We start from the raw sequence: 18,067 nt of genomic DNA, 5'->3' as shown, positions 1-18,067 counted from the left end.
CACGTGTCCAGCAGAGGGCACTGACATAAGAGCTAGGGATATGAACAACACATTATATAGCCATGTGGTAAATGGACAGTCTGCCCCAGGGCAGATGTGGCTTCAATAACAGCTTACCACCACTGAGTGTGGAGTGAATGAATAATGACTATGTAGAAACTTGTGACACAGGCTTCTAAAGTGCAAGCCGTTGTTTTTAATGAAGCTACAGTCAAGTTGGGGCTTTCACCAAATCACAGCTTATTATTTTTGTTTATAATATTTATATTTTTCATATATATATATATATTTTTTTAAGTCTCTATTATATGCAGCCCGTGACCCGCTGTGGGAGCTGAATTTCGGCCCGCGACCCAAAATGAGTTTGACACCCCTGGTCTAAAGTATGTTTGCCTGTCAAAAAAAAAACTCATATGCAGTGCAAGTGAAACATAGACTGACTTTCTTAATGGAACTTGTCTGTTTTTGTAAATGTATTTACAACTAAACTTCTTGCGTATTCTCACCATCTGATTCTCTCCTTTCGCAGAGCAGATGGCCGGGAGTTAAGGCGTTGGACGAAGCCCCGCAGTGCCTGAAGAAAAAAAGAAAGAAAAAAGCGGCTCACATTTGGTAGATACCATGCCGCTTCTCGGGGCGGACACAACGGACGAGGTGTGGGCGAACGACAGCTGGGCCAGTCCCACACCGGTCAGCCTGTTCCTGCTCATGTTCAACGATAGCGCCCTAAACGACACCCTTCTAAACGGCACCAACTGCTCTCTGCCGGTGGACTCTTCGGGACCCAGCATCACCGGCGTGCTGATTCCACTGATCTACATTGTGGTTTGCATCATCGGCCTGGGCGGGAATACTCTTGTAATTCACATAATTCTCCGCTATTCAAAAATCGAATCGGTCACCAACATCTACATCCTTAACCTCGCCATCGCTGACGAACTTTTCATGCTTGGGTTGCCGTTCTTAGCGATACAAAACACGCTACAGTCTTGGCCATTCGGACCTTTCATGTGCCGTTTGGTTTTGACGGTCGACTCAATCAACCAGTTCACCAGCATTTTCTGCCTCACTGTCATGACGATCGACCGCTACCTGGCCGTAGTCCACCCGATTCGCTCTTCGAAATGGCGGCGCCCTCAAGTGGCCAAAATCATCAACGGGACAATCTGGGCGCTTTCGTTTCTCGTCGTCCTGCCGGTTGTGATCTTTTCGAACATCCAGAAAAAGGGAGGGACTTGTAACATCGCCTGGCCCGAACCCTCCAACATTTGGCGCGCCGCTTTCATCATCTACACCTCCACGGTTGGCTTCTTTGCCCCGCTTTTGATCATCTGCCTTTGCTATTTGCTGATCGTTTTCAAAATCCGCAGCTCGGGGAAAAAAGTCCACGCCACGTCGACGAAGCGTAGGAAGTCGGAGAGAAAAGTCACGCACATGGTCATAATCGTAGTCGCTCTGTTTATCCTGTGCTGGATGCCGTTCTATCTCCTCAATATCATAAACTTGCTCGTGGCGCTGCCTCCGGATTACCAGGGGCTGTACTTTTTCGTCGTCGTCCTGGGTTACGCCAACAGCTGCGCCAATCCCATCGTTTACGGTTTCTTGTCGGACAATTTCAAAAGGGGTTTCCGGAAGGCTCTGTGCAGATCGACGAGGAGGGTTGAGAATCACCAACCGGCCGAGCGGCGAGAGCAGCAGGACGAAAGCAGGCGGGCGCTGATGCCCCGCGAAAGTCTGAGGCGAGTCGTCCGGGAGGTGGACGACGACGACGAAGACATGTCGGAAATGACGGAGATCTACCGGATCGCGCAGAACGGCAACAGCGAGTTCCAGCAGCACACCTCGCAGATGCTCTTCTCGGACGCTCGGACCGTGCCGGGCATGACCGACCTTTCCTCGCCCGAGAAAAGGGACAAAACAGCGGACCCGAAATGTGCGAAAGACTCCGCGAACGGGTCGGCTCACGCTGCCCCGGTTGTTCTGAACGGGACCAAAAGCGGGAACATCAAAGCACTGCCCGAAGAGAACACAGCTGAGCAGAGCACATCTGTCGAGATCAGCTACCTATAGTAACTCAACATGTTTTCTGCTTTTTGAAAAAAAACAACGTTTTGAAGCACAAAGAAAACTGTGATCTATATTTATTATGTATATTTTGTACAAGTGTTTATGAAACGAGCTTAATCCCATGCGTTTTCTGAGGGGATGTAAATTATAGTGGCATTATATCCCAGTCCCTGTATAAATTAAGCAGGTTATATCCAGACGCCAATGTTGTTCCATGCCCCTCCTTCTGATCAAACCTCAACAACCTCCAGCTTTTACCAAACTACTGTAAGTTGTATATATGGCTGTGTCTGGTTCTCAATTGAGCTAAACATAGCCCGACTGACCACACATGTGTGCATATCTCATTATAGTCGGACAAACACTCTGTCCGACTCCAGTGATTTCCACTGTGCTCACTACAATCAACTCACCGTTCTGTGTCAATTTCAGCTGTGAAACCGCAAAAACCACAAACATGAAAATATCAATAAGTATACGTACATCTGTATATCTGTTCACTAGTAAAAACTACGCCACAGCAAAGTGCAATTAAAATTTTATTCACAAGGTTATAGTGTGAAGGGAAGCTGGGCGAGACTGTGGGTGGGGGCTCCGTCTCGGATGAACCCAGCTCTTCGGGACCCCCCCTTCTAAGGAGTAGAATCATTGCTGAAATGGAACAGACATGAAGGGAGGGAGGGTGGGGTCGACAGTTTCAAACAAACTGAGAAGACGAGGCTTGGCTTGGTATATAATGGCTTGTGAGTAATTAGAGGCGTGGTGAGGTGAAAGCAAGAGTGGTTGGTGTGCAAAGTGTGATAGGTTGAGACGTAGTCCTGCTCCCGAACCTAGTCAATAAATATTGACTCAATTTATTGACACAAATGTCCTCAAATTGCATACAAACCGAGACCAAACTACCATGAACTGCTACCGATGAATTTTCTTCCATCTGTTGTTAAAAATGGTGTAAATACTAGCCTGGCATAAAGCCAGACTGACTTTATTTATGTATTTATAAATACATATATAAGACAGACTGGAATTGTGGTAATAGGACGCAATTTCCAAATCGAGACTCGAGGCGGGGCTAATCATCTCTGTTTGAATGAGAGCGAATCAGTCAAAGCGACCTACGCTTTGCGTTTACATCCTCCGCCATGATTGTTTGTCGTCCGCACGCGCAGTCGAGTAAATGTTCCGGTGAAAGCCCTCAGAGCAGCTTCTTACTTTGGCTTTAAGGACAAGTCCAGCTCATTTAAAACAGAGGAAAGGGCACTGGTAAAAAATGGTTGTGTCGCGGCCGCTGTCTTCACTGTTGTTTTGGTTACGGCCCTGAGGAGCGCTGGTTGATGGGAAATCCTAGCGTGAAAGATGACGCGCCATTAACTCCCGCCTCCCGTGCTATGATTGGCTCGTCTTGGTTTCCAGCCTGTATCCCCATGTATCTCTAACATAGAGGATCAGTCTGGCTTGTAAATACACCAGTACATGATTATTTATTAGACTTAAATTCGGCTGCAGTAAATGAGTTTGTCACTCGCCGTTGTTAAGATTAGCACAGTTAGAAATGTTCTGTAGATAGCAACACTGCTGCGGCTGATGTTTAGGACGATCAATTACATGTGAGAGGAAAATTCTGCAAAAATGTGGTGATATTAATCAGTGGTATACTGCACATGGCCAGTGTTAGTACGAAGCATACAGGACTTTTGAGGGGTGTCTTGTCATCGGTGACATCATTCAGATACTGCACTATTGTAAGAAGATTTACATCTGTCCCCTGCTCCTTGTTGCATATAAAGAAGAGAATAAAGATGGTATTTTTTTTTTGGCATGGTAGCTGTGAAATGTCAGTGTTACGTAAGTCTCACTATTTGCATACTCACTACCGTTCCAGACCTGTCCAGCAACAATGACACTATGAATGTCCAGACTTGTGTCCGTCATCTTTTACTGTAAATAGACAATCGTGGCCTTTATGGCTTTAAAAACGTGCACAGGTTTGTGTGTCTTTTATGTGTTGCAAGCACATTTCTGAGTCCTCCTCCCTGTCCCTTGCTTTTTCTGCGTCATGTGTGCTTTAAAGCAGCATCCGACTGTAATCTATACATTTCTCAAGTGCTTTTTCATTGACTTTTGACAACATCCTGGAAACAAGCGGGTGAAATCAGTTTCCTCAACAAAGTGGGCAGGCTGCTCAAGGAGTAGCGCTGTAGCTCCTCCACAAAAAAGCCTTTGGGATTCAACGCCTTTGGCTCCGTTTGTAAATATTTGATCTCAAGGGGCTTTTGATAACCCACTCAAATATCCTTAAAGTCTTGTGGTTAATCATTAATTGTTTTCAGAGGTCACTTTCATGTACACAGTGAATGTTAAATCACATTGCTGCAGTTTCCGTGTTCAAAGATATTCTATTACTCACAAACAATCAGATGTATATATATTTTTGTACAATATCATTATTTTGTATATAGATCTGAATGCGTTTCTCTCCTAAAGCAGCTTGTGTTCTTCACGTGAGAAAATAAAGCATTTTAAAATATTGAATAATTGCGTTAAAAAACATGTTTTATGAATGTCATTGTCCATGTTTAAAGTTATTTACAAAACTTCTATTTTATATGTAAATGTTATTTGTGATCATATAATTTTGATTGTTAATGTTGATTAAATGTGCTGATGATCTAAGTAACTGACTGAGTTATTAGAACTTTGCCAACCACTGCGCCCCTTATTGTCTTGGGGGAAACAAGGTACAAGGTACAAACATATATTACTTTATTTCAGTACCAAAGGAATACAACATATTACTTCAAGAAAATAATATTTGTCATTACAATTTAAAGCAGTGCTAAGTATCGCATGCCCCTAAAGGCCATTAGCGCAACTGCAGGTGTCGTAGCAAGTTGCGATTTTTTAACTTATTGTCTGTGAGAGTAAATACTACGCTGACAGAAAAGACAAAGGGAGAGAGGGATATTGTACATCCAACTACAGAATGGAAATATTTTTTTTCACTCAGACTTGGCTGTAAATATAGTTTAAAGTGGCGCTAGCCCACAGTTAGCTTTGCCCGTTAGCCTGTTAGCTTCTTCTCTTCTTTGTGATTCTATTTTTTCTTTTTTTTTTTCCTATGGATTTTTTTTTTTATTTAAGTTTTTTTTATTGGACAGTTATATTAATGTTTCAAACATGTATGCCAGGGGTTAAAAAAAATAAAGAAATAAAGAAATAACAAAACAAAAAAACACACACAACAATGACAGATTAGTGTGTATAGAGTTCGGGAATGTGATGTCATATCGCTAAGCATTATGGGATTAGCAGCAATTGTAAAGTAAGTAAGTAAGATTTTAAAAGTTAAAATACTGGAGTTATTGTTCACATTAAAACACTTGGACACCATAGCGTGTATTTACCAGCAATAACTCAGCAGCTAACGGAGTTGTTCCACACCTTCCCCCCCCCCCATTTTTTATGCTGTTTAGCTAAAGTAAGTCAATAGAAATGTTTGCTAACAGCTGCAAAAATGGCGGATCTCCATGGTAACTGTGACATTTCCCGAACTCTATTGGTTGCTCCGGTCCGGTTGCAGTCAAGTTGCAAGTGTGGTTTTCTGGCCAGAGACACAAGGGGGAGATGAAAGACCCTTAAATCATCCCATTAACACTTGTATTACCCCCAGAGGGACTACGAAAAGGATTTATTAAGGTAAACAAGTTACTTAGTTCTGCTTTAAGTCAAGCTACAAGCAGCACCAAATCAAGTTGGAAGTTGGTGTATAAGACCTGCGTGTAGTAGCTAAGGTCGTCAAAACAAAACACAAGGGAATGGGGAAAGCAAAGGAGAAGAACATCTTTGCAGGACTCTTGCTATTTTTAGTTTATATTCTGCCCAAAGTAACTCAAAGTAGGGTTACAATTGTGTGTGTTATTTCCTTGCTCCATAGGTCGTAGTCGGAGCGAAGTGTTAAAGAAAAAGCCTACAAAAAGCAATCAAGTAACTAAAAAGGATTCCTACAAAATAGACTCAATGAACTAAGACAAAAACAACAAACATAATGATAATGATAATAATGAAATAAACGTATCAAAAGAACTGTGAATACCTGCAGTACCTGCCAGTAGTTACACACTGCAGATCACAATCACAATTTTGAGTTTTAAATGCATATTTCAATTGAAAATGTCACCCTAATGGCATAAACAGGAAGCATAAAGCGTTTAGAACTATTGATAAGGAAATACATGATTACACAAACAGGCCTTATAGGAACGAAACACATCTTTCTTCTTTGTATCAGAGGAAAACCTGTTCAAATCTCAAAATAAGGCGATAGAGTGTGTTTTCAAGGAAACAACATCTCCTGCTGAAAACCCCAGCACAAAAGCTAATAACTTCAGGTTGTTTTCTGCTGTACTGCTCCTCTTCTCACTCTTCCCCATGCTGCCCACGCACCCTCAGCCCAGCCACGGCGCGGAGCATAAAACTGTCATTACAGCCACATTAAGGACACCGTTTCTCCGGCTGCACTTGATTTGCAGTGCCCTTGATGCGATCAGTGCGGCAGAATGTCGTACAAGGCTCACATACGTTGCAACAAAGGGACGACGTTAAGCCACATGATTCAATTAGAATATTATTGATTGAGAGTGTAATTATAGATTTATGCATGTTGTGACCTTTTAGGCCCAGGTAGAATTCAAGATAATTGGATTGGTTTCAGTAATTTATGCTTTCATCGGCCTGTGTGTGCTGAAATTGCCTCTGTTTACAATGTTATGTTGTTGTTCCCAAATGTGGCCAATGAAAAACCTGGTGGTGTGTTTTGTAGAAGTGGTCCTGCATATTCCTCTTTCTCTAGATCTCCAGCAGTTGAAAATGCATGTATCAGTGGCACGTTGATGAATGTTGTTGTGGATTTTCTTACTTAATAAAGCTTAAGAGATGTTTGTCTAGTCAAGATGTGAAGTTTATTAAGCAATGCGGAGATTGTACACACAGGAGAATCTGTGAGTAAATCTGCGGAGCAAGGTTTCGTAGCTGGTTTTAAACACATACATGAAAGGGCAGTACAACAGAACAAAGACATGGTGATACATTTGGAGATGTAAATGCAAGCGACCAAACGGTGCATTGCATGGGAATGAATTCAGGCTGGCGGTAGAGGGAGAGTGGGATCTTTTGTGATGCTTTAGAAGATGGCCCATCTAGGGTACAGGAAGAAACAGGTCTGGTCACCCGGCAGCAGGGCACCAGTTTGGTTACCAGCTTAGCTTTAACTAAACCTGCCACAACAATGTCCAGATTGTATTTTACAGTTCTAAAGAGACAATTGCGGTTTTTATGGCTTAAATTTGTGGGTCTTTTATGTGTGGCAAAACATATTGTTTTTCTATTTGTGCTTTAAAGGAGCATCCAACTAGGGCTGGGCGATAAATCGAATTAATTCAATTAAGTCATGCTCAACAGACGAGTTGGAAAATGGCTAAATCATCAAATCGACACCAGTGGAGAAGCAGCGACTTTCTGACGATCTGCTGCTTCACAAAGGCCGCGTGTTGTGTTTTAAAGGAATAGTTCACCATTTTTACATACTGAGATGAGATGTCCTTACCTGAGCTTAGACGAGTTGATACGTACCTGTCTGGTCTTTGTGCGTGCACTCAGTCAAAAAATAAGACCATATTCCTAGCTCCAAACGGGGGTGGAGTTGGAAGCGACCAAGATCTTTCACAGGTACGCACAAACACCAGACAGGCACGTATCAACTCTAAGCTCAGGTAAGAAGATATCACAGTATGGAAGAATGGTGAACTATTCCTTTAAGAGGACGAGGTGGAGTTTTCTTGCGCTTAAACAGAATTTCCCACTTTCCTCCGGTCTGCTCTTGTGCCTTTTTCTCTTACTTTGCTCTGAGCGGACCATTTAACTCCGCCCCTTTCCCTTGAGTCTCCATGGAGATGGTTGTCCATCACAGCAGAGGCTTGATAAAACTAAAACACTTTTGAAAACTCCATGGTTTATTAAGAGGTTTTACTTTTGAGAGCGGACAAGGAATATCAAAAACAGAAAGAAAAAAATTAAATAAAGGGTTATGTTATCTTAAAGGGACTACACAGAGTTTAAAAATGCAGCAATGTGTAGAATGAACCCAGACCTGTTCACCACAACTGCCTCTAAAATCCTGTACTCACACAAAAAGTTTTATTTCGAGTCCGAAGAGTAGTGATGCACGAGCTTAATATAGAAGCTGCAGTTACATGTGTGACCTGAGGTGGCAGTAGTGAGTATAACATGGCTAACTTGCATCTAGTACCTTTAATGGTCCTAACTGCAGGCTACATTATGAAATATTAATGAGCAGGACTCCGAACAGTTTTCTTCAAAGATCAGGAGACTTTGTAAAGTTTATTTCAAATAAAATCAATTCAAATCGTAATCGTCCCAACTAAGTAGAGAAATCGAGATTTGATTTTTTGGCCATATCGCCCAGCCCTACATCCAACTAAATGTATATTGTATTGCTCAAGGCCTTTTTGACTGACTTTTTACAAAATCATGGATACACGCATTTCAAATCAGTTTTCTCAACAAAGTGCACAAAAAAGCCTTGGGATCAATAGTCATCAATAGATCAGAGGCTTCCTGCTAAGACATGGGCTCAGGACATAAGAAAAGGCCTGGTTCTCTACTTGTGGATGGAATTACAACTTTTTGTCGACATTTCTTAATAAAACATCCATAAAAGACTCACCACCAGAACAATCCCTTCCAACATAATTAGAATGCAAAACCCACTGCACTTCATATGTAGATTGATAGAAACATTTCTGCATTGTACTGTAGAACGAGTCTTCAGTAAACTCTTAATCACTCGACATAACACGTCTGAAATACAGTAGTGAGGCCTTATTGATATCCCGCCGAGTTGCCCCCTGGTGCCTAATGTACAGAGCTCGATTAAAAGTGTTGATGACATGACTCACCCTCTCCCACGGCGCTCACCCACTCTGGACATTTATGAGGCTGATTTGCTCTGTTTATGGCAATAGGGAACTGCAAACAAGAAGTCAAGTGTTTACTGAACCAACTTTTTATTAATGCTGCTTATGTACAGGGGCGGCAATGCAGTTACGTAAGAACAAACTCTATTTAACTTCTTTTTTTCTTTTAAGTTTTGTCTGATAATGTAAGAAGAAAACATGTGCTACTGATGAAGAGCTGCAGATTCATTTTTGGAGATTCTCTGACCCCATAAACCCTTTATTCACAGTATTCCTCTGACAATACGCTTGTTGTTTGATTAGAGCCTGATTTCTGGAGAACTGGTCCACTCTTGAGATCTGGAGAAAACCTGACTCGCGAAAAGGGCGAAATTGTCACCCTAATGCTCAGGCTAAATCATGATATGAATTTCTTTTATCTTACCGCCCACCCAGTTTGCAAAGTAGAACTGCTTGTTTGCTCCACTCGTAGCTTTGTGTAATCAGGATGCACGGACCCTTTCGCCGCAGTAATTTAAAATGAGTGGGAGCAATTCCACAGCGTTTTCCCTCATCAGCCTCGCACGCCTGCTCTGATTTAAGAGCAAGGACATGTTGTTTCCCGAGAGAAAGACAAACTCAGCTCCAAACAAAACTGCAATCAAAGTGCAGTCTACTATCATAGACTAGATGTTGACCCAAGTAGAAAAAAGAAAAAACATACATTAAAAAAAGAAACCTAGTATTAGAAAGTGCATATTTCCATCACTTTCCGACATGCAAAGGTATAGTGCAAGCAGTGTTTCTCTGTGCAGTTCTATTCAAAAAAATACATCAAATTTATGGTGACATTTAGGCTCTAGCGCTTTTCTACCTATATATTCGTCACTCAATGGCACTGGAGGCAAGGTGGCTGAAGTGTCTTGCTTATGGACACAATAACTGTGTGCCGATCTTCCAATCACAAGACGACCCGCTCTACTGCCGCCTCCAAGAACCAGGCCAAGGAAATTTAAATGAATGAAAACATGTAGCCTACACACAAAATAAATTATATAAATAAATAAATAAAAATATATATTCATTGGTATATCTTTTTGACATGGTCTCAATTTTGAATCAATTATTTCAATATGCCCTGTTTGTAAATGAGATATAATGAATTTGTTTAACTTATGAGACTTCTCACAGGAAGAACCGGCTCATTAATTTGATGTTCCAAGGCTTTGATCAACTGACTAATCGAATTTGTTTTGTTTTCTTTATCAATATTGTTATATTTTATTTTATATTATTTTATTTTTATTTTGTATTATTTTTTAATAACTATTGATTTACAAAACGAGACGTCAGTATAAATAAAGTAAAAATAATAAAAAATAAAAATAAAAAAAATGGCGGAAGTACGTACAGCTCAGGCCCGGGGACATGTCGTCACTTCCTTTCACACCGGCACTCTGTCCGGGATTTGCGCCGTGTCTGGACCACAGGAATAAAAAGGTCAATTGGGCTTCACGCATTACACGGTAAGGCTCTATGTTCTGTGTGATGAAACTGTAGACCATGTCCTCCTTAATCCCACATTAAACCGACCGATTGTCCGTAGTTTGTGAGACATATCAGCCAGCCGCCCTGTTAGCTTAGCATCGCTAGCACGGCCACCTGGCAGCATGACTAGCGCTGTGCGTTAGCCACATCAAGCTAACGTTTAGCCACAGGATAATATATGTGGAAAATCTCACAACTACAACTAATACTTACGATTTTTTAACTCTGCCTTTATTTGTAAACTACCTTTAAATCGAACGACATGTGATCAACCTGTACTTGTAGCTATACTAGGCAACCGTATGTCAACTTTTCTTAAGCCAGTCAGCACAATCGCATTGTGCATTTCTTCATAACACCAGATGAAACCATATGTTGTAACGCTAATTTAACATATGCGCTACTCACACATCCACTTGTTGTGCCATATGTTAGCATTCATGCCTGATTCCATTCAGTAGTAATTTGCTCTAGAATAGATTCATCTTCATTCTATAATATTCACGGGTCGGTGATGACTAGCCCACTGCGCAAGCTGATCAGTGCATATGATTTCAATGTGCTGCTGAAGATATCAGTGCTGCTTTTAGGCTGAGACCCTCTATCTCTTCCACCTCCATATAGTCAACTCTAGTCTTATCCTTTCATTTTAGACAATTACTTAATCACAGCTGTTTTAGGGGCTATTCTATCTTGGCTGTGAGTTAGTGAAGGAGAAGTGTTTTGTTTTTTCCTTCAACATTATTATCTGTGCAGGTCATGGCGAAGTTCCACGCCCCTGTCATCCAAGACAACCCGTCTGGATGGGGTCCCTGCGCTGTCCCGGAGAAGTTCAAGGACATGCCCTACCAGCCGTTCAGCAAAGGAGACCGTCTGGGAAAGGTTTGTTTTAGCGCCGTTTAAAACGGCTTCATGCAGTAAACTCAGGCAGTGACTAAATGTTACTAATCTTCTGTTTGTTAGGTCGCTGACTGGACTGGAGCAACGTATCAGGACAAGAGATACACCAGTGAGAAACTTAATTCATCATTATTGTCAGTGTTTTCCAGTGTATTCTGTCGGTGCATTTAAATGAGTTAGAAAAGCTGCATTCCTGATGTGTGGAAGTAGCTTTTACATCAGCATTAATAACTCTTTCTTTTGTGTGTGTTCAGATAAGTACTCCTCTCAGTTCGGAGGTGGGAGCCAGTATGCCTACTTCCACGAAGAGGACGAGACGAGCTTCCAGCTGGTGGACACTGCAAAAACGCAGAAAACGGCCTACCAGAGGAACCGCATGCGTTTTGCTCAGGTAAAACTTATTGTTTACCCCACAGCTGGACTTATTGTAACCCTTCCACACATTTAATGATTCTAACAAGCCTTCAAAGGTGCTCCTCATAATGTACTTAAAAGTTTAATACTATAATATTTCCTACAGAGAAACCTGCGCAGAGACAAGGATCGAAGGAACCTCACGCAGTTCAACATGCAGACGCTGCCCAAGAGCGCCAAGCAGAAAGAGAGGTGAGAAGAGAGAGTGAAATGGTAAAGATTCACTGTTTCAAGGTTGAAAGAGTGACCGTGAATGCCCTTTGTCTTTAGGGATCGGATGCGACTGCAGAAGAAGTTTCAGAAGCAGTTTGGCGTTCGTCAAAAATGGGACCAGAAATCCCAGGTGCGTTAGCAGGGCCTTTCGCTTATTAAAAGAAAAGTGTGCCCTAAAGATATATTTACTATGTTTATGTCCATTCACCAAATTGCACATTCATGGAAAATGTAAAACTGTTGTCTTGTTCATGATGTAACTTTCCTCTTCATCGTGCCACTGCTGCACTCTTTCATTTTGAGTTGACCTTCAGCTAAATCTTGTCCTAAGGCGCAGTTGAAGCCCCGAGACTCGTCAGTGGAGGTTAGAAGTGATTGGGAGGTCAAAGAGGAGATGGACTTCCCGCGGCTGATGAAGATGAGATACATGGAGGTGGCCGACCCAACGGACATGTGCGTTCGACACTGAGCTCCAGACCTGTTAAAGTCTATTAGAAAACTATGAATAAACATGTTTTGTCTCCCCTTCCTCCTCAGTGAGTGCTGTGGGGGCCTGGAGTACTACGACAAGGCTTTCGACCGAATCACGACCCGCAACGAGAAGCAGCTCAAGAGCATCAAGAGGATTTTCCACACGGTCACCACGACCGACGACCCGGTCATCCGCAAGGTCTCGCTTCGTTTCAACTTCCAAAAAATAATGCATCTATCCCAATTAACTTAAAATGAAGGGCTTCAAATCCAAACGGTGCGAGTGATACTTAAACATTTTAGTTGGTCAATATTTGAGCTTGTAGGACCAGTTTAAAGAAGAAAGCATGTTTAAAATATGCTTCTTTTCTTGCCTTGAAAGTTAGAGTTCCAATACAATTACCAAGCATGACAATGGAGGGTATGTGGACAGCCATCAACATTCCAGGCTGAACATAACAAACATAGCTCTGCATTGACATTCTTTAACTTCTTTTGCTGTGCTGTTGACATGCTGTGACACTCATGCCATAACCATGTCGTCGTTGTACAATATGTGATAGCACTTATAGGCAAACCTGAGCATAATTATAAATCTAATTGAGCTGGGAAAATGTAGTTCTTAGCGGATAATATAATATCCACGGGTCGGTGATGACTAGCCCACTGCGCAAGCTGATCAGTGCATGTGACTGTAATGTGCTGCTGAAGAAACCAGTGCTGCTTATAGGCTGAGACCCTCGATCTACCGCCTTTGCCCTGCCCGATCCCGTCAGACCTTGGACACTAAGCAGGGTAGAGCCTGACTGGTGCTTGGATTGGAGACCGTTTATACCGGATTCACACCAATAGCGGCGGAAGCGAATAGAGCCACGAGCTTCCTTTCAGTTCTTATGCTGCTTTGCGACCGGAAAGCGGCCACAGGAAATACACAGCGTTGAAATCAATCCAACTCTATGCAAATACAAAGTATAAGGAGATGCTTGTAAGTGTAAGTTTATTATCTTTAATTTTTTTTGCAGCTGGCAAAGACTCAGGGGAATGTCTTCGCCACAGACGCCATCTTGGCCACTCTGATGTGCTGCACGCGCTCCGTCAACTCCTGGGACATCATCGTTCAGAGAGTCGGCAACAAGTTGTTTTTTGACAAGAGAGACAACTCCGACTTTGGTGAGGCTTTTTTTACCTTTTCAATCTCGAAAAGCCATCTGAATTGTTACAAACCAATCATTTAGATAGCGTGTTCTCCCCTACCAATTTCCGTTTCTTTTCTGGCCAGTTGTATTTCGTTCCTTATTTTGAATTTGTGTTCGCGAGTTTGCCCACACTATTTTTTCTGATGTGAATGATAATTAAAGGGGCAAAGTGATATTCTAGTGGATGTTAAAGTAGATGCTTGTGGTACCGCCCTTCCTCCTGACATCACAATTTGTGTCACGTTTAGCCATTCGCGAATTGCCGCTGAACATCTTTCCTTGTGTAGATTTGCTGACTGTGAGTGAGACCGCCAACGAGCCGCCGCAGGACGAGGGCAACTCCTTCAACTCGCCCCGAAACCTGGCCATGGAGGCGACCTACATCAACCACAACTTCAGCCAGCAGTGTCTGCGCATGGTCAGGATACGAGCCTCGTGTTATCCTACACAGAGCACAGACGGTTTGTTAAAGCTTCTCTTTTCTTTAGGGAGGGGAGCGTCACAAATTCCCCAACACCAATCCCTTTGTGGAGGAGGATATGGACAAGAGCGAGGTGGCATCTGTCGCGTACAGGTGAGTCTGAAATAAGATCTTTTTAGAGGCTTTATCAATTTGACCAATATCTAAAGCAGCTTCTTCAACCTCATCATTGCCAAGAAATGACTGTAAAGAATACTAATGTCAGGCCTCTAAATGTCAACTTTAAGAACTGTTTGCACTTAATTTGATTCATCTTTAAAGAGAATTTGCAGTAGATATAAAATACCTGTAGCTCCTTATTTAACTCTGTACCTGCCAAGGCTACACAAACAACTTACTCAAGCTTCAGTTCACAGGGCACATGGAGACGCATTCAGGAGCATTCACACTTGAAAGACAGAAAACAAATATTAATTGCGTACTTTTTTTTGCCTTTGAAAGCAAGGTCAGGAGTATGAACTGCGATAATGAGTCATAGAGGCACGAGTGTTATTGGCTGAGGAAATTATATTCACTGTATAAATCAAGTTCCTACAATACAATCTGGGAAATGGGGAGAAAGTTAAGTTTTAAAATGATGAAGCGATGCAGGTTTTGTCAAAGTTGTTTAGAGCTTTCGTTCTTGTTCAGATACCGTCACTGGAAACTGGGAGAGGACATCGACCTGATCGTTCGCTGTGAACATGACGGAGTGATGACCGGAGCCAACGGAGAGGTGTCTTTCATCAACATCAAGACCCTCAACGAGTGGGACTCCCGGGTGAGAGGCGGCGCAGTCAAGTCAAGGATGATTCGGAAACCCAGACACTTAAAGAGGCCTGAAGCAAACGGGCTAAAGTCCAGACAATAAGGAATTGGTGCAAACACTGAAAGATGATGCACGGTGATGTTTTTTGTGACACACAGATTCAATTTCCCTCCATTTTTAGTACATATCAAAGCTTTTCCAGGTTTACAATCAAAAATGAACTAATACAATACACAATAGAAGAAAGGGTGAAAAAGGGGCCATTAGAATAAAGTGTTTTGTTTAGCTCAGTAACATTTGTGATGTTTTTTGCTCACAACACTTCATTTAAGTGAAACAATGTTGCACATCTACTGTCCTGACCATGTTTTGGCCTGTTTTACTGTTTGGCTTTGTGCACTAAATCTGCATTCTTCTTTCCTGCGCAGCATTGTAACGGAGTGGACTGGCGTCAGAAGCTGGACTCTCAGAGGGGAGCGGTTTTGGCCACAGAGCTGAAGAACAACAGCTACAAACTGGCCCGATGGACCTGCTGTGCGATGCTCGCCGGGTCCGAGTACCTCAAACTGGGGTAAGCGACTGGCCCTGCACAGAACAGTGAGATTGTGGTGGCACGAGACAACTGCCGCCATTTCTTTGGAGTACATTGTCTCCATTTGTTCTTGTGTAATTCTTTGTCTTCATGTTGTTTGCATTGTAAAATTGGGATTATTCTTCACACATGTAATATACTATTCCACATAAAACAGGTCAGAGTCACCAATACACACTAATAGAATCAAGAAGAAGAAGCTAACAGGCTTACGGGCAAAACTAGCTGTGGGCTAGTGCCTCTTAAACAGCATTTACAGCCAAGTTTGAGTGATAAAAATAATATTGGATGTACAATATCCCTCTCTCCCTTTGTCTTTTCTGTCAGTGTAGTATTTACTCTCAAGGACAATTAATGAGTAAAAAACCGTAACATGCTACAACATCTGCAGTGGCGCTTATGGCTTCTAGGGGCATGAGTTACTTATTACTGCTTTAAGGCCCTAACCTTGAAGTTTTCTTTTTTCATTACAAACAATGAAAGTAGGAGCCAGTTACATAAATTGTTAGTTGTGGTCCAGCTAGGATCACGATTCTTGAAAGGGACGAGTTTCTAAGCACATATCACCACTGGCAGGGTCACTTTTTACCTAAGCCTGCACTTTCATAAAACTGGTACAAATGCTAATTAAATGCACAGTATTATTTCCACAAATGTCTGCGTTTACAATATACCAAAGGATGGTAAAACAAGTTTTGTTCCACCACTGGAAAGAAATCATGTACAGGTCTGTAAATTATTTTGCTAGAGGTTTAGTTGCTCCTGCTTTTCCACCATAACATACAATAACATACAGTTATTGTTTCATATGGACAGTGATGCTGCTCATAAACCGTTCGTACATATCTTCATTTTGCCAGATGTTAACAGTTCCTCACTTTGTTCAGGTACGTCTCCCGTTACCACACGAAGGACTCTGCGCGTCACGTGATCCTGGGCACCCAGCAGTTCAAGCCCAACGAGTTCGCCAGCCAGATCAACCTGAGCATGGAGAACGCCTGGGGAATCCTGCGCTGCGTCATCGACATCTGCCGCAAACTGGACGAGGGCAAGTACCTCATCCTCAAGGACCCCAACAAGGTGAGCCACTGACCCGCCAAACACAGACTACTTTGGTGAAACATTAAACCTGCAGCCTCTCCCTTTAATACAAAAATGATGGATCAATCAGATTCTTAGTCCAGACCAAATGGAGATGAAATCCAATATGTTACAACTGCATTCAATGATCCTTTGTTACTTTATCATTGCAGCAAGTGATCAGAGTGTACAGTCTTCCCGACGGCACCTTCAGCTCCGACGAGGAGGAGGAGGAAGAGGAAGATGAAGAGGACGAGGAGGAAGAAGGTAATCATGAACAAAGTCTTATTTGTGAAAGAAATGTGCCTTATTTTGACCACTTTTGGAATATAGATGCATTTAAAACCCCTTCCAGCTCATCTCTCCATCTGACAAAGCTTTACCCCAAACGCATTTGATCAACCTCTTAACCCCCACCATAACCAGTTCAGCCTTGCCCAAATCTAAAGGGTTACAGAAAGTGTAATGGCTCATTAGAAAGCCAAGACCTACAAAACTAATCTAAAGGGATCTTTTACCTCGCTTTGTTACCACATTGTCACTTTTGTCTTTTTCTTTTTTGTTACTTTTCTTTTTCTTTTTTACTTTTTTCCATTTTCGTCACACATTTTTGTCACTTTTTTGTCGGTATTTTGCCCCCCCCCCCCCCCCCCCCCAAAAAAAAGTCTTTAGATTTGGGTTAAGCCAAACAGAGAAAATGTGCTTTGTTCAGGGGGGGGGGTTAGAGGTTGAAAACCCTGTACCTTGAAAACAACAGAAAAATCCAATCTCATTCCAAACTTCTTCATAGAGATGAGTCTATAAGCACTTTTAAGGGATCGTGTTTTGGTTAGGAAGTGCGAACGGACAATATTTCCTATTCATTAATAATGCTTGCAGTATGTAAGCGCTCCACCAGGGGGTGCTGCAGCTGCAGGGAGCCTGGGTCCCCTGAGATTCCATGTTCTTGCTTTTCAACTTGCAAGTTCATGAAATTGATACAAATGGTTTATAATTAGATGCACAATATTTTTTTGTAAGAAACTAGTTTAGTGATTTAAGTTGTGAATTTTCTGGAAGTGTGAGAGGTATTTGCACAGATGGAAATGAGTTAAGGCCGCTCCGAACATTGTTGCTTACCAGTAATCATTACAGAATTTCCTGGTTTAGAATGGGGAAGTAATTGTGTAGTACACTAGTGCCATCTTTAGGTCCAATGATGAAACACAGTCAGTAAACTCTTTGAACTTTGTCTTTTCAGAAGAAGAAAACTGAAGTGGGGATTCTCCTGTGACCAAACAAGTGGCCTCTTGCAATTTCATTGATTTAACATAAATAAAGAGACAATGGCCTGATTCTGAGCATTTTGTCTTTTTTCCAACTTCAGTTTTACAGTTACACAAATTA

General features: G+C 42.1%; 2 protein-coding genes across 4 annotated transcripts in view; both read left to right on the top strand.

Moving 5' to 3' along the window:
• Positions 1 to 2,458, top strand: part of sstr3 (somatostatin receptor 3) — a 49,015-nt gene extending 46,557 nt beyond the window's left edge. Inside the window, exon 2 of one of the 2 annotated variants that reach the window (XM_079564498.1) lies at positions 535 to 2,458. In XM_079564498.1, the coding sequence (XP_079420624.1) occupies positions 622 to 2,070 (1,449 nt within the window). In that variant the 5' untranslated portion in view covers positions 535 to 621 and the 3' untranslated portion in view covers positions 2,071 to 2,458. Of the gene's footprint in view, positions 1 to 529 lie in introns of both variants that reach the window. The other variant, XM_079564497.1, reaches the window with a different exon arrangement.
• Positions 2,459 to 10,427: 7,969 nt separating this feature from the next.
• Positions 10,428 to 18,023, top strand: eif3d (eukaryotic translation initiation factor 3, subunit D). Of its 2 annotated transcripts, none has more exons than XM_079564465.1 (16): positions 10,428 to 10,564; positions 11,343 to 11,468; positions 11,550 to 11,595; positions 11,741 to 11,877; positions 12,007 to 12,092; positions 12,171 to 12,243; positions 12,451 to 12,566; positions 12,651 to 12,783; positions 13,607 to 13,754; positions 14,068 to 14,198; positions 14,269 to 14,354; positions 14,892 to 15,021; positions 15,438 to 15,580; positions 16,489 to 16,681; positions 16,855 to 16,948; positions 17,922 to 18,023. In XM_079564465.1, exons 2-16 carry the CDS (start codon positions 11,346 to 11,348, stop codon positions 17,933 to 17,935), a joined length of 1,653 nt encoding a protein of 550 aa, XP_079420591.1. In that variant the 5' UTR covers positions 10,428 to 10,564; positions 11,343 to 11,345; the 3' UTR covers positions 17,936 to 18,023. The 2 variants fall into 2 exon arrangements, with proteins under 2 accessions (XP_079420591.1, XP_079420590.1); XM_079564464.1 differs by having other exon boundaries at positions 12,445 to 12,566.
• Positions 18,024 to 18,067: the final 44 nt, after the last annotated feature.

Source organism: Gobius niger (assembly GCF_951799975.1).
Source record: "Gobius niger genome assembly, chromosome: 10".
Lineage (NCBI taxonomy): Eukaryota > Metazoa > Chordata > Actinopteri > Gobiiformes > Gobiidae > Gobius > Gobius niger.
The sequence above is the reverse complement of the archived record's forward strand: the minus strand, read 5'-3'. Positions and strand labels throughout refer to the sequence as shown.